This window comes from Pogona vitticeps, chromosome 5, assembly GCF_051106095.1.
Source record: "Pogona vitticeps strain Pit_001003342236 chromosome 5, PviZW2.1, whole genome shotgun sequence".
Taxonomy (NCBI): Eukaryota; Metazoa; Chordata; class Lepidosauria; order Squamata; family Agamidae; genus Pogona; species Pogona vitticeps.
Genome location: NC_135787.1, coordinates 195395645 through 195407339, shown reverse-complemented (window position 1 = coordinate 195407339; position 11695 = coordinate 195395645). Strand labels below are relative to the sequence as shown.

Genomic DNA, 11695 nt, shown 5'->3' with positions numbered 1-11695 from the left:
GACAAGGCATTTTCGATATCGCTCATTAATGAGGCTGCGGTAATTCGAGCGTGACTCGAGGACATGCAACGGCAATAGTGGAAGTGTGGGGTAGTGGATAGAGGGATGGAACGGGCCTCAGGAAGCCTGGTTCAAATTTCCAGCTTTGCCACAGAAACTCACTGAGTGGGGAAAAACCACTCCTTAAATATCACACTTACTGTACCTTGAAAACTCAAAATCAAAGAGGTGCCTGTCCCTTCTTCTTCTTCCCTCTGTGAACACCCCCACCCTGTGAAGACCCCCTTGAGGCCACCAGACAAGTTCTGCCAAATCACAGCAAACACTCTTTGCTCAGAAAAATAATCATCTTTATTGCACAAGGATGAGATTCCAGAGGACCAGAAAAGACTGGAGACAGGAAGCGGAGAAGAGAGGGAAGCCTCTGGTCGCCTCGCGGGAAGGCCCAAACGCAAGGATCCAGGGCTACAGAAGGAGGAAAACACCCCCCTGCCCACACCCTCCACCCCTAACGGAGACTCCCCCCTCTAGCCTTCCCTGCAGGCCTCAGAACTGCAAGGGGAAAACCTCCACGGCTCCCAGAACCCTCTTCGGGGTCTTTTTCCTGGCTTCTTTCCCTTCGGGTGCATCCTCTCCTCCTTCAGCCCCGGGAGCTTAAGCCAGGGAGCACCAACAACAGGTGCTCAAATAAAATTTAAATAGCGGAGGGGTTAGATGAGTCCTTAACAGCCACTTCGGAGTTGATTTAGTCCACTTGGTCCTCGTTCCCACAACAGTGTTAAAAAACAGGTGCTCGGGTACAGAGAGCTAGCCAGGAGAGGCAGGCATCCAACCTCCAGCCCCTTGTCTGTGGGGCCGCTCGTCAGCTGATGGCGATCCACCCAGCCGATGGAAAATGGGAGGGCAAGACACGGCTTCTTGTCTGCCTCCCTCTCCCGCTCCCCCTCTTAACTCTGACGGTGAACCAACATTGCCCTGATTCAGGAGCACTCAAGGCAGAACAGAGAAACCCCAACGATTTCCTCAAAGAACCCCAATGAAACCAGCACCGGGCCCTCGGTGGCTCCTGTGGGCGAGCCTTGGCTTCGTTCTCCGGGACCCTCCCTCTCGAAGCCTGGCAGCCCTCCCAGGAGAGTGAGTGCCCCCCCCCAACCAGGTGGGAGCCCCTGAATATCCTCCTCCATCCGCAGCCCGGCCAAAGTGTCCGGGGCTGGAACAACAGGAACCCAAACGCTTCCGGCGCCCCATGGGAGAGAGCGTCCGTCTCTCACAAGTGGCCGGTGAAGCACAGGAGCAGCAGCGCGTGGACAGTCAGGAGGTAGATGGTGGCCAGCCAGGGCAGGCGCCTGCGGGAACAGAACAGCGAACGCAGGACCCGCCGCAGCCCCGTGCCTCCTCGAGCCTGTGTGGAAGGAACGAGAAAGGGAGGGGTCACAAGGTGGGGGAGGATTTGAACCCAGGGCCCTCGCCGCCTAGAAGGAAAGCTGGCAAATTCCAAACACTGTAAGTTGTGCTCTCTCTCTCCCTCTCTCTCTGTGTGTGTGTGCAAAGTGATGCAGCAGGTGTGGCCTTCAGATGGCACGGTGGGTGGAAAACGTTGCCCTGAGAACATGGAGTCTTAAGGACATCAAGGCCCGTTTGGCCAACTAAAGGGGAAAAACAACAACCGAGCCTTAATAGCACTTCAACGGTTTGATTTGCTTTCTTACGACCGCATGGAATGATAAAGGTAAAGGTAAAGGTTCCCCTTGACAATTTTTGTCCAGTCGTGTCCGACTCTAGGGGGCGGCGCTCATCCCCGTTTCCAAGCCATAGAGCCAGCGTTTGTCCGAAGACAATCTTTCTGTGGTCACATGGCCAGTGTGATTTAGACACGGAACGCTGTTTACCTTCCCACTGAGGTGGGCCCTATTTATCTACTCGCATTTGCATGCTTTCGAACCGCTAGGTTGGCGGGAGCATGGAATGAAGTGGCTTTCAATCCCTGCAAGCGTCTGCCAGAGGAACGCTGCTCCCTTTTAAAGGAGCCACCACGATGTTTGCGTTCTTCGAAGACAATCCCCCGGAGAGAAAACAAGAGACCAGAGATCAGGCAGACTGGCGTGCAAAAAAATTAAATAAATAAATGGGGAGAGGCTACATCGAAGAGGAGGAACAAGTTGCCTTTTCCGAACAGATGCAAAAAGAGAAAGTCCACCATGGGGGTCAAGCGTCTCTTGGGGGAAGCTGCCTGTTTTCATACCCTGAGAGAAAAGGAGGACACATCCTGCCCCATTCTCTGTGTGTGTGTGTGTGTGTGTGCGTGCATGCATGCGTGTGTGTGTGGAGAGAGCCCTTACCTTGCTGAAGGAGCTCTCCGATGGACCCACCAGCAGCTGGTGCTCCGGGGCAAGAGGAATCTCAACGCTGGTCTCTGCAGAGTGCGACCATTCTCCGGACTCCAGCCTGGTGGAGACAGACAAAGATCAGCGGGTGAGGGGCGGGGGTGGACGGAAAGGAGGCACGCCTTAGTCCAGCAGCCACAACCCATTTGGGAAGCCCACTCTCTCCCGCCACCTCCAGACTGGCCGGTCTTTAAATGCTGGTCTTGAGCCAGCCGAGGACGCCTGCCATTTGCAAGCGGAGGGAGGACGATCACAGTGGGGTATAAGCAGATGCTAGTTTTGTTGTTTTAAAAGGTTTCTGTGTTTGAGTTGAGCCATACCTAGAGTTTGAGCGCCACCAAGAACTTCACTCCGGGATCCCCATCACAAGACGTGGGGGGCGTTTGCTTCACTTTTAGGAAACCTCTGCAAGCCCTCCTCCCCCTGCCCCCTCCGGCAGCTGCGCCAGCCCCACAGCTAAACCTCCTCAAGGTTCAAGGCCAAGGGAGGCAGAGAGGGAACACTTCTCGGGAGCTGCCCTTTTGTGGTTTTGGACTGCAGTCCCCAGAGAACCTCCAAGAATTGCACAAGCAGCCCATCAACACCCATCTGCACGCTCTCGATTGTTGTCCCTACAGAGAAGGGCTTTCAAGTTAATTCCCTCTAACCCCATCACTTCCCCTTCTGTTCTTATTTTCTTTCTTTTTTTTTAAAAAAAAAAAGAAAGCAATCACAGAGCGTCCTGGGAGTCATCGTTCTCTGGAAGGCACCCTGGGACGATGACACCCCCCCCAGCGCCCCCAACACCCGAAAGGGCCTGGTCAGACTTACCTTGTGCTTTTATGGAACAAAGGCAAAACTGAAGCTCAAACTGCCTTAAAATGCTGCTTGTGAAATGCTGTACTGCTCTGTCCTAAAAGCAAGCCCTTTAAAAGGGGTGCATTTCAGCAGAACAGTTCTCAGCTTTATTTTGGACCACTCAATTCTACATTTCTTTTCTGCAATGGAGGGGCGGAGGGCAAGGGCGGGTGGGGGTGGAAACGTCATTTAGCAGAAAGACCATCAACCTTGAAGGGTGGCGTTTAGCTCGAGATTACAGACAACCGATCCCCTTCACGGATGGGTGCCTTGTCGTGGCGAAGGGGCTTGAGTAACTCAGAGAAGCTATGGGCTATGCCGTGCAGGGACACCCAAGACGGACAGGACATAGTGGAGAGTTCCGACTAAACGCAATCCACCTGGAGTAGGAAATGGCAAGCCACTCCAGTATCTTTGCCAAGAACGCCCCATGAACAGAAACAAAAGGCTAAAAGATATGACGCTGAAAGATGGGACCCTCAGGTCGAAAGGCATCCAACATGCTCCCAAAGACAGGAGGGCCTGGTGTGCTCTGGTCCATGGGGTCACGAAGAGTCAGACACGACTTAATGACTAAACAACGAGGAGACCACCGATAAAGGCCAAAAGGTGCCCACGCTGTGGCATGCTTAGAGCCCTTTTTTCCCTCCCGGCTCCCCCCTGCTTGCATTTTCCTAGGGCTTTCTAAAAGCGGAGGGTGGTGGAGCCCAACCGGCCAGATGGCCCCGTGATCCCGACCCACCGGTGGACGTGATCCTGGATGGTGGAGAAGGCCTCTTCGGCGGCCAGGCGCCGGCCCCGCTCCTCCTGAAGCAGCTCCTCCAGCTGCAGCAGGCCCTCCTTCGCCTGGCTCTGCTGCTGCTTCGCCTCGGAGAGCCTGCCAAGGGAAGGAGAGCGGCGGTGAGAAGCCAGACCTCCGGCTGCAGCTTCGGGCTACCGGGCCTGCCTTCTCCGAGGAACGGCAGACGAGGGAAGCTTCCCTCTACTCTTTTCAAGGATGTGGACAAACTGCAGCAAGGCCTGTGGTCGTGCCTGGGCTACTGAATCGGGAGCCGTCAGGAGCCCTGTGACACAGGGCTTAAACTGCAGTAATGCAGCCAAGACCCTGCTCGCGACCTGAATCTGATCCCAGAGTCGGACAGGTGGCTCGAGATCGACTCCACCTTCTGAGACCATTGAACTGAGGACCCAGCTCATCGCGGGGGGCGGTGGGGGGGGCGGGAGAGACAATGTGTAGCCTGCATAACTATGTTGTAAACCACCCAGAGAGTGTTTTAAGCACTGCAGGGCTCTATATAAGCAGCACGCTTTGCTTTTTTTTGGCTTTAATGACAAAAAGGGGTGGTGGGGACCGCAGAGCACCCCAAACAGAGGCTAAAGGAACGATCCCGTGTCTCTGTTTAGGCCCTCGCGGGAAATGCAAAGGACAGGATCTCCTGAAGGCTCCGTCCATCCCGACGACCCTTTGGCGGGCCCACCAGCACTCACTTCATCTGCAGCTCCTGCAACTCCGGGGTGTAGCTCTCCCTGGGGTGCTCACTTCTCTCCTGGGGGGCTCCGGGGGCCGCATCCATCGGGGGAGACGCCTGGGACAAGAGGACACACGTGAGGGCTCAAAGAAAGCTCTCCAGAACAGACCCGTGCCCTGTGGCTCCTGCAGCAGATGGAACCCAAGGGGCCACTTCCGGTCACGGCCGACCTCCACGCAGACGCTCTGACGGGAGCCTCAGTGGCAGCCGGAGGCTCAGCAAGGGCCGCCAGACTGCCAGGCGCAAGGACGGGAAGGGAGGGCTGCGCTGCTCGGTCAGGGGAGCCTTCCTTTCAAAGGATCCCACATAAGAGTTCTGCTCACCGTCAGATTCCCAAAGAAAAACCGTAGGACTCAAAGAGGTGCAGGAAAGGGCAAAGGGTTCAAGGTGTGAAACTGAGCCACACCTTGGATTGTCCAGGGTTTGGGGACCATGGAGGGGATCTACTGCTCCCAGAATTCTTGAATGTCAGCCCTGCTGACCTGGAAGTGGGTGCCCTGAGCGTTTGCAAGACTACAGAGGCACCACCCTCTCGGTCTTTTTTCTCATGGCTGATAACTTCCTGGGATCGCAGCCAGTGCCTTCCCCATCCCTGAATGGACCTCTTGGGGGGGGGGGTACACATCACATGCGGTGCCAAAGAAGGGCAGGCCCTCCCCTCGCTCTGTTGTGGGACAGACCCCGTGCTGAAATGAAACAAAGACCGGCTGGGCATCCCATCTTTAAAAAAAAAACCCACCATGCTCCCTGGGGCAACCCTAACAGACTTTCCGACTCGCGAAGGTTCGCGGTGACGAGGGTCGGCTGCCTCTGCATTGTGGGGAGCACCACTGGTGTTCCCGGGGGGCCTTACCCTGCCCTTCCCTGGAGTCTGCGCCTCTTGCAGCTGCTTCTCCAGTGCCTCGCAGCGGGCGAGGACGTCCCTGAAGCGCTGCTGGCTCTCCCGCAAGCTGCTGCTGCTTCCTCGTAGCTGGAGCGAGAGGGAATTCTTCTCTTCAAAGACCTGGGAGAGCTGGAAAGAGGAGAGAGACCCTTTCCCATCCTGCTTCCTTTATCTAAAAGAGAATTCCCCGGCTTCTTGGCAGGGGAAACAACCCGGGGGCTGAGTCCTCCTGAGAAGAACTTTAATGCAACCGAGGGTGCGGAGCGCCTGTACAGAGATGAGCTTCAGGACCAGCGGCTTCAAGTCATAGAAAGCTCATCTACAACTGTCACTGCGCTTTGAGAGGCCTCCTCTACTACAGACACGGTCCGAAGGATGCACGATCCACCCGGCAAGGATCCCGGTTGCTCCTACCTTGCTGTGCAGCTGCTGAATGCGCAGCTCCTTCTGGTGGAGCTCCTTCAGGCTGCTCCGCAGCTGGGCCTGGAGGTCCTCTGTGTCCACCCCTTGGCCGGGCGCCTCTCCCTTCAGAGCATGGTCGGATCCAGTGCTTTCTGCAGCAGCCTGTGGAGAAGCACGCACTCTGCTACCTCCCTGTCTCTTGGCCCTGCCTGGGGAATCATGGGCCAAGGCTGCGGGGCTTCCGAGAGCACAGGCCGAAAGGGGAGACGGCCGCCTCCCTCCCTCCCTCCCTGCCTCTCTCTCTCTCTCTCACACACACACACACACACACACACACACACCCTGGCTCCACGTGACGTGCGTGGATTTAGGGACCGTCTGGCCCGGGAGGTTCCTTGCAGACAACTACACAGGCCTGACTTCGCGGCAGAGCTGAAAACGGGCTCCCTGGAGCAGCCAATGCCAATTTAATGCCAACACACATTTTAGGCTGAAGAGGACCCACCGACCCGCAGCAGGACAAAGCGTTTCAAACGTGGCAAAAGAGAGACGAGGCCAAGGATCACAGTGGCTTTGCAAGAAAGGGGCCCAAGGTTAAGGATCACGAGTGCGGTCCTGAATACCAGGGGAGGCCCACGTGAGAAAGCACCGCGGCCCCTGCGGGGCGGCTCCCCGGCCTCACCTGCCTTTGATGCCGATCCTCCTCTAGGCCCCGGGCGCCGGACCTCCTGGTCTTCTGCGCCGCTCTCAGCGGCTGTTCGTGGCGCACGGGGGCCTCTGACTCCCAAGCCGCCTTTTCCTCCCTGCAAAAAGCCAGGAGATCGGGAGAGATTGGCTGTGGCACCGGGGAGGGCGAAGAGAAGAGGAGCTGCCCGCTGAGCCACGTATTGCTCCTCTCGAGGCAGTGCCAGGCCAAGCCCAGCCGCTGGGGGGGGGGGGGTGTTGGCTGGCCAGCTCGGTCTGAGCCAGGCTTCATCCGTCTCCCGTGACAGAGCAGAGCGAGCGAAGCCCCCGCGCCGGGGCCCGGGCAGCCCAGAAGATAGGGCCTCCTCTGGACTCCCCACCCTCCACCCTGGCAAGGATGTCAAAGCCCCGGGTGGAGAAGACCCAGAGGAGCAGTCAGCCACGGAGGGATTGGGGCCGTGTCTCTGGAAAGGAGATGGGCTTCTCTCTCTCCCTCTCTCTCTCCCTCTCACCTGAGCTGCTGGAGCTCCAGCTGCAAGGAGGCTGCCTGCGCCTTCAGCTGCTCCTGGAGGCTCTGCTGCCGCTCCACCTCTCGCTGCTGCTCCTGCAGCTCGGCCGTCAAGCGCGTGATCTCGGCCGTGTCCACCCCGGCCTGGAGATACTGCTGCTGCAGGTTCTTCAGCTCTGCCAGCTTTTTGACAAAGAAAACAAAAAAGGAAGAGGAAGTTGTACGGCAGCTGTGTCACCTGCCTGCCACCGACCTCCGCGTCCGCACCTCACAAGGAGAGCCCTGGTCAGCTTTGGATACCTTTTGGAAAGAATGGAAAGCCAGCACCCGTCCTCGTCCGGACAAGGTCAAATTAGACCCAGAACAGGCTGTTCCGTTTTTCCACTCCATAGCCCCCCCCCCACGACCACAATTCCCTCCCGGAAAAGCAGGAATTTCAGTATAATTTCTTCCCAGTTGCCATCAATGGTGTTCTCCGAGGGCCAGTCTGGACACGAAGGGGGAGGGGGGTCGTGTCATCCCTGCAATCGACCCTCTTAATCCTTCCTCCCTCTCACCTTGGCTGGGGGCCTTATTCTGGGATGGTGTCCACAGGAACGAACCAGGCTTGCCAACAATACCCACGTTTAACTCAAACATCACAGAACAAAGCACGCTAAATACGAGATGCGTGGTGAGGAAAAGTGACCAACGCAAGTCCTTTTCTCTTACTGGGGAGCACCCTTTCCAAAAGCAGGCCAAGGGTTTTTACCGTTCAGTTTGACTCCTTAGGATATACTCGCACTCTAGAACAGGGCTTCCCGACTTTGGGCCCCTGGACATTCTTGGACTACAACTCCCAGAAATCCTGGCCCGCACAGCTAGTGGTGAAGGCTTCTGGGGATTGTAGTCTAAGAACTTCTGGGGGCCAGAAAGGTACAGAAGTTTGATACCACTTTTAAACATCAGGATTCCATCTTAGGGAATCCTGGAACCTGGGAGTTGGTGAAGCCTTTTGAAACGGCTGTGGCCCAACCCCACAGACAGCAGCAGAGACGTCCGCACGTCTCACCAAACGACAGCTCTCAGAACTCCACAGGGTGGGCCACGCCAGCTGCACAGAGAGCAAACGGCTCTGTGTTGTGCCAGCACGCTCTTAAGAGTGCAGCAGCCAGAGGCAAGGTTTTTTCAACAAGAACCTGGATTTCCGTCCGTGCTGGACAATTCAGACAGAACCCTTCAACAGCACTGTGAAGTGACACAAGTTCAGGCAGTCTGTAGGTTACGCTTAGGGACGTGGGTGGCGCCGCGGGTTAAACTGCAGAAGCCTCTGGGCTGCAAGGAAGACCAGCTGTCATAAGATCGAATCCCCGCGAGGGAGGTCCTATCGCTTGTCCCAGCTCCTGCCAACCTAGCCATTCGAAAGCATGGAAATGCAGGTAGACAAATCGGTACCTCCATGGTGCGAATGTCACAGCATTCTGTGTCTAGTCGCGCTGGCCACGTGACCACAGAAAGGGTCTTCGGACAAATGCTAGCTCTGTGGCTTGGAAACAGGGATGAGCACCATGCCCTAGAGTCGGACACGATTGGACTAAATGTCAAGGGGAACCTTTGCCTTTACCTTGGTTAAGCTTGGAAACCGGGTCTTGAGCAACCTGTGAAAGACTCGAGGAAACCGGAGGAGGAGCCAAGGAGCCTAGGAAGACCCAAAGGCCTTGGAAACTGCCCCCACCCACACCCACCCCACCCCCAACTCACCAGCCTGTCTCTGTCATCCTGCAGGGCAGACAAGGCCCTCTTGAGGCTCGGCACTTCGGCCAGGCTGGCAGACGCGCTCGCGGCTGACTGCAGCTGCAGCTCCTCCTCTCGGCGGGCTTTGTCCAGGGTGCTCAGCAAGCGGTCCCGCTCCCCTTGGAGGCTGGCCAGGGCCTTGGAGAAGGACTTCACCTGCCCGGAGGCCCCCTCCAGCTCGGAGGCCAGGCGAAGCAGCTCCACATCCTTGGCCTGAAGCTGCTGGCCGAGGAGGTCCAGGCGAGCCAGAAGGCCTTTCTCTTCCGTGGCACTCCGAAGGGCAGCCAGCTCCGAAGCCAGGGCATCCCTCTCCCCAGACAGGCGCGTCTGCTCCTCCTGGAGCCGGGCCTTCTCCGTCGACAGGCTCTGGACCAACAGCCGCTGCTCTTCCATATCCCCAGAGTACTTCTTTTCCAGGGCACGCAACTCCTCGTGAGCCTGGTCCCAGCTGTCTTGAAGGGAGCTCATGGCCTTCTGGAAGGACTGGATTTGGGCCTTCAAGTCCTGGTTCTCCTCCGTGACAGCCAGGAGGTTCTGCTCCATTTCCAGGAGATCCTTGGCCAGTTCGGCCACCCGCTCCTCCGCCGTCTCGGTCTCGTTCCTCATCAGCCCGGCGTCGTGGTGGAGGTCCTTCAGCTCCTTCTTCATCTTGGCCTCTGCTTCCTGCACCCTCTGGGCCATAGTCTTCTGAAGAGAGGCCACCTCCGCCTCCAGCTCTCGTGTCCGCTGCTGGGCCAGCGAGAGCTGACCGCTCAGCGCCTGCGCTTCGTCCACCTTGCCCTGCAGCTGCGCCTGCAGCTCCAAGACGGGGCCGCCTTCCCGGAGAGCCGCCATCTCGCTTTCCATCTGGGAAAGAGCGTCCTTCAGGGCTTTCCCCTCCTGCTCCACGCTGTGCTTCTCCCGCTGCAGGTCTTCGACAGAGAGCCGCAGGCTGGCCAGGGCCCGCTCGGACTCCCTGAGCTGGCCCTCGACGCCGGCCTTCTCCTTCTCCAGCGCCTGGAGGTGCTCCAGCTGGGTCTTCAGCAGCTGCTTCTGCTGGCAGTCCTTGATGGAGATGACTTGGTTCAAGTCCTGGCGGTAGCGCACCAGTTCCGCGTCCAGCTTGGCGTTCTCCGCGTGCAAGTCGTCCAGCCGGCCGTGAAGGCTCCGGAGCTCCTCCTTCAGGGTGTTGTTCTCTGCGGCCTCCTCCTGGATCAGCCGGTCTTTCTCCAGGATGGCCGCCAGGTGCCGCTGCTCCAGCTGCTGATAATCCTCCAGGACTCGATCCCGGTCGTCCTGCAAGGAGGACATGGACTTGGTGAAGGAATCCAGCTGAGCCTTGAGCTGCTGGCTCTCCTCGCGGGCGCTCTTCAGCCTCTCCGCGAGATGATCCGCCTTCTCCTGAACGCCCTTCTTCTCTGTCTCCAGGGCCGCCTTGGCGGCTTCTGCCCTTCCTGTCCTGTCCTCCAACCGCGCCAGCTCCTCCTGGTGCTTCTGCTCCCACTCCGAGGCAGCGGCTGCCACAGCCTCTTCCTGGGCGGCTAAAAGACGGATGATCTTCTGGTCCTTCGCGCTTGCCTCCTGGTGGAGCCTGTCCGTCAGCGCCTTGGACGCCTGCAAGTCGGCCTCCAGCTGCTCACGGCGGAATCGGCACTCCTGGAGGTCGGCCTCTTGGCTTTTAACCGTCTCCTCCATTCCTTCCTGCACGGCTCTGCTTTGGGCCAAGGACTCCTGCAGGCGGGACAGCTCCTCCCTCAGGCTCCCCAGTTCTGCTTCTTGCTTCTGGACCCGGTCCTGGGAGTGGCTCAGCAACCGCCGGGTCTCTTCGAGCTGGGAGGCCAGGTCCTCTTTCTCTTCCTGGAGCATCCGGACTTCTTCTTGATGTTGCTGAAGCTGTTTCTGGGCACTAGACTCTCGGGCCAACTTGTCCTGCTCCAGGCTGCAAGCGGAGAAGGAAGGAAGAATCGGGCACAATTCAGTTTAAGCCACCATCCACTCCCACCCTGCCTGCCTTAAAAGCCGGCCACAGCTAAAGCCACTTCAGGCACTTAGGAGGCTCCCTTTAGGGGACAAAGCGCTAGCCTACGATTATCTGGTGGTTTGCGACTGAAAGGTGACCCATGCCGCCCTGGCTAGGGCGCTGGAATACTTGGTCACATGGAAGAAACTAAATCCCCCCCCCCACCCGAGCCTCTCCAGGACAGATTCACTACACTTGCTTGTGACAGAACAGTGCAATGCGACCATAGGTTCGAGTCAGAGGAAGCCAGATTTCGGCTGAATATCAGGAAAAACTTCCTAACTGTTAGAGCAGTATGACAACGGAATCCATAACCTCTTGGGGGAAGGTGGTGAGCGCTCCAACACTGGAGGGACAGCCATCTATCAGAATTGTTTTGATTTGAGATTCTTGCCTTGACCAGGGGGTTGGACTTGATGGACGGAGCTCCTTCCAACTCCCAGGATTCTATGAATGCTGGCATTTATATCATGTGGAGGAATCTCATGGTTTGGTGGAAGACGCCAGGCGACAGGAGAGCAGAAAAGGCGTGGGGGTGGGGAGGGCACAGCACCCACCCACCCACACAATTTCCAGCTTCATTCTTCTGAGTGAGCCAGCCTGTTGATCCCCTCCTTGGTCTCCCATTTAAGAGAGACAAGAACAGACTTCTCTATCCTTATAGCTTCTCAGTTTGCAGAGAAGCTGGCATCTGCC

At 57.6% G+C, this 11695-nt stretch overlaps 1 protein-coding gene across 1 annotated transcript in view; it reads right to left on the bottom strand.

Moving 5' to 3' along the window:
- Positions 1-328: 328 nt before the first annotated feature.
- GOLGB1 (golgin B1) overlaps positions 329-11695 on the bottom strand; it is a 30867-nt gene continuing 19500 nt past the window's right edge. Inside the window, exons 15-23 of the mRNA XM_073002388.2 lie at positions 8968-10918; positions 7232-7410; positions 6718-6838; positions 6048-6197; positions 5604-5762; positions 4710-4807; positions 3964-4098; positions 2340-2445; positions 329-1402 (exon numbers count right to left, since the gene is read on the bottom strand). Of these exons, the coding sequence (XP_072858489.2) occupies positions 1268-1402; positions 2340-2445; positions 3964-4098; positions 4710-4807; positions 5604-5762; positions 6048-6197; positions 6718-6838; positions 7232-7410; positions 8968-10918 (3034 nt within the window). The 3' untranslated portion in view covers positions 329-1267. The remainder of the gene's footprint in view (positions 1403-2339; positions 2446-3963; positions 4099-4709; positions 4808-5603; positions 5763-6047; positions 6198-6717; positions 6839-7231; positions 7411-8967; positions 10919-11695) is intronic.